Genomic DNA, 2,273 nt, shown 5'->3' with positions numbered 1-2,273 from the left:
TTCCAGGTGGCAGCAAGCCACACTCTCTGCTGGAAGACACAGAGCTCATTCAGGGCGCCTGGAGCGAAAGCCCCGGAGCCCGGAGCCCGAGGCTGGCGGGGCGTCTGGTCACCAAGGTTTCCAAGTTGTCCCCGCAACCTCAGTGGATGGAGGGTCATCCCACAGTCCGCCTCCTGGAAAAGGGGACGGAAATTAGATGTTTTTTAAGGTTGAGAAAAAGGAACCAGACACTTATTCTTGCCAGGTTCAAAATCAAGCAAAAGTACCCTATGGGGTTGGAAGCCAGGATCGGGGGGACCATGGGGATTCTGGGGTGCTTGGTGATGGTCTGTTTCTCCACCTGAGCCCTGGATTCCCAGGCGTGTTTGCTTCATGAAAATTCATGAGCTCTGCACTTAACATTTGTGCACTTTTCAGTCAGTGTGTTAATACTTCTGTAAAAAGTTTATTTAAAAAAAAAACAAAAAAAACATCTTTTGAACGGTGGCTGGCTCACAGGCACCATCTCTGACCATTCTCAGTGGACCCTCTCCTCTCTTCCTTTCACAGTCGGAGCCACCAGCAAACTCAGTGGTCAAAGTCAGGCCAGGTTCCTAGGTCCCCAGGCCACAATGGCATGACCTATCGACGGGTGGGGGAACGGGCAGAGGCAGAAGTGCTGAATGGAATGTCCAGCCTTTATTTTTAATTGATTTGCTCACTTTCCCCTAATATCAAAACACCCCCACTCCTTTTCTGCAATGACCAAAACGGCATCAGCCCCACCCCGATAAACCCCAAGCACGCAGACTTCTCAGGCCTGGCATGAGGCTCTGTGGGCCCCATCCACTGACCCTGGCTGAAGTGCAAGCCTCCAGGAAGCATCTGCAAAGTCTGAACAACCGTTCCAGCTCGCATTCCAAAAAGAGTCTGACCCCGGGCTGGGACTCACCTTCTGGAAAGTCCATGTCATCTCCAGCTACCTTCAGCCTCATTCCCCATCTCCTTTGTGGCTCTTGTTATCACGGATATTTAGGTTTTCAATGAACTTTCCATGCAGTTACTTTGGAGGTTACCCCCTTCTTGTGTTAAATAAAAAGGTTTCTGTTTGTTTGTTTGTCTTTGACATGAAGAATAATGTAACGTTTATAGAAAACTATATGGAGAGAAAAGCAATCCAAAAGGATGTATGTTCCATGAATCTACACATTAGGCACCTCAACACTGAAATCTCTGGGTGGGAACTCTGAATCCGCTTTCTCTCTCTCTCTCCCTTGCTATAATCGTGGTTTCAAAAAGGCGCTGCCAAGTCACCCCCACCGCTACCCACGTGTTCAGAGAGGATCTTCAGCTGCAGGGAAGAGAGGATGCTTATAGCTCACCAGCACAGTAGGTGCCACCTCCGGAGAGCACAGCACAGAAGCAGGAGTCAACGAGAGCCCCTCACTGCCAAGGGGAGTGTCTTATTTTAAGAGCACTCCAGGCATCATCAGGGTACCAACCACACCCCCATACTGCACCCTTCCAGTAACTTCGTCCAAGAGGGCCCATCCTCTCCCAGGACGTCCTTACAGCATTTTCATGAAAGCCCAAGCTGGTGATGCCCCTATGTGTGTTCTGCACACAAGATTCCACTCCACTGCTGTCAAGCACCTCTCTGTCTGTCCGTCTGTCTCTCAGATCAGCCTCTTGTGTTCCCACAAAACAAATAGCTTTTGTTCCAACTTCTAGCCATGCCCCATGCCGCCCCCCTCCCACCCCCCTCAGAATAAACTCAATCTCCTGCCACCTCCCCGACCCCAGGAAAAATCCCAAACTTGTGTAAACACTGGGCAGACCAGCTCCAAGCTCGGACTCCGAGAGCAGGGAGGCGGTGAGGTGTGGAAAGAACACCTCAGGCGAGCCCAAGAATCACAGACCCACAGTTCAGCAACAAGTCACAGATCCAAAGATCACACCGGGAACGCCTGCAGAGAAAGAGCCAACTGAAAGCTTAACAAAAACAGCGTCTTTATTAAGGAAAAAAAATGGGGTGCCAGCAAACCCAGCCTGGCATCAGCTCTTTTCCAGGGCCTTCCAGATCCTAGCAGATAACACAGAAACACGGAACCACAGCCCAGGAGTGTAGGCAAAACTGGCCGGGGCAGTGGGGAGGAAGACAGCAAGTAACCATCACGGTCAACTCCCCAACAGGAGGGAAAATCTCCAGCACTCCCTCGGGGCTTACAAACTCGTGAGGAAAGAAGGGGTTATTTTGTAAAACACCATCCCAAGAAACAGTTCTTCAAAGTTTG

The 2,273-nt window shown here is 50.6% G+C and overlaps 1 protein-coding gene across 2 annotated transcripts in view; it reads right to left on the bottom strand.

Moving 5' to 3' along the window:
• Nucleotides 1-1,725, bottom strand: part of LDLRAD3 (low density lipoprotein receptor class A domain containing 3) — a 211,228-nt gene extending 209,503 nt beyond the window's left edge. For both annotated transcript variants that reach the window (XM_010831860.1, XM_010831861.1), the window contains exon 1: nucleotides 932-1,725. In XM_010831860.1, coding sequence (XP_010830162.1) covers nucleotides 932-974 — 43 coding nt within the window. In that variant the 5' untranslated portion in view covers nucleotides 975-1,725. The remainder of the gene's footprint in view (nucleotides 1-931) is intronic.
• Nucleotides 1,726-2,273: the final 548 nt, after the last annotated feature.

This window comes from Bison bison, unplaced genomic scaffold, assembly GCF_000754665.1.
Source record: "Bison bison bison isolate TAMUID 2011002044 unplaced genomic scaffold, Bison_UMD1.0 scf7180017864531, whole genome shotgun sequence".
Taxonomy (NCBI): domain Eukaryota; kingdom Metazoa; phylum Chordata; class Mammalia; order Artiodactyla; family Bovidae; genus Bison; species Bison bison.
Note: the sequence above shows the minus strand (reverse complement) of the source record. Positions and strands in the feature narration are given on the sequence as shown.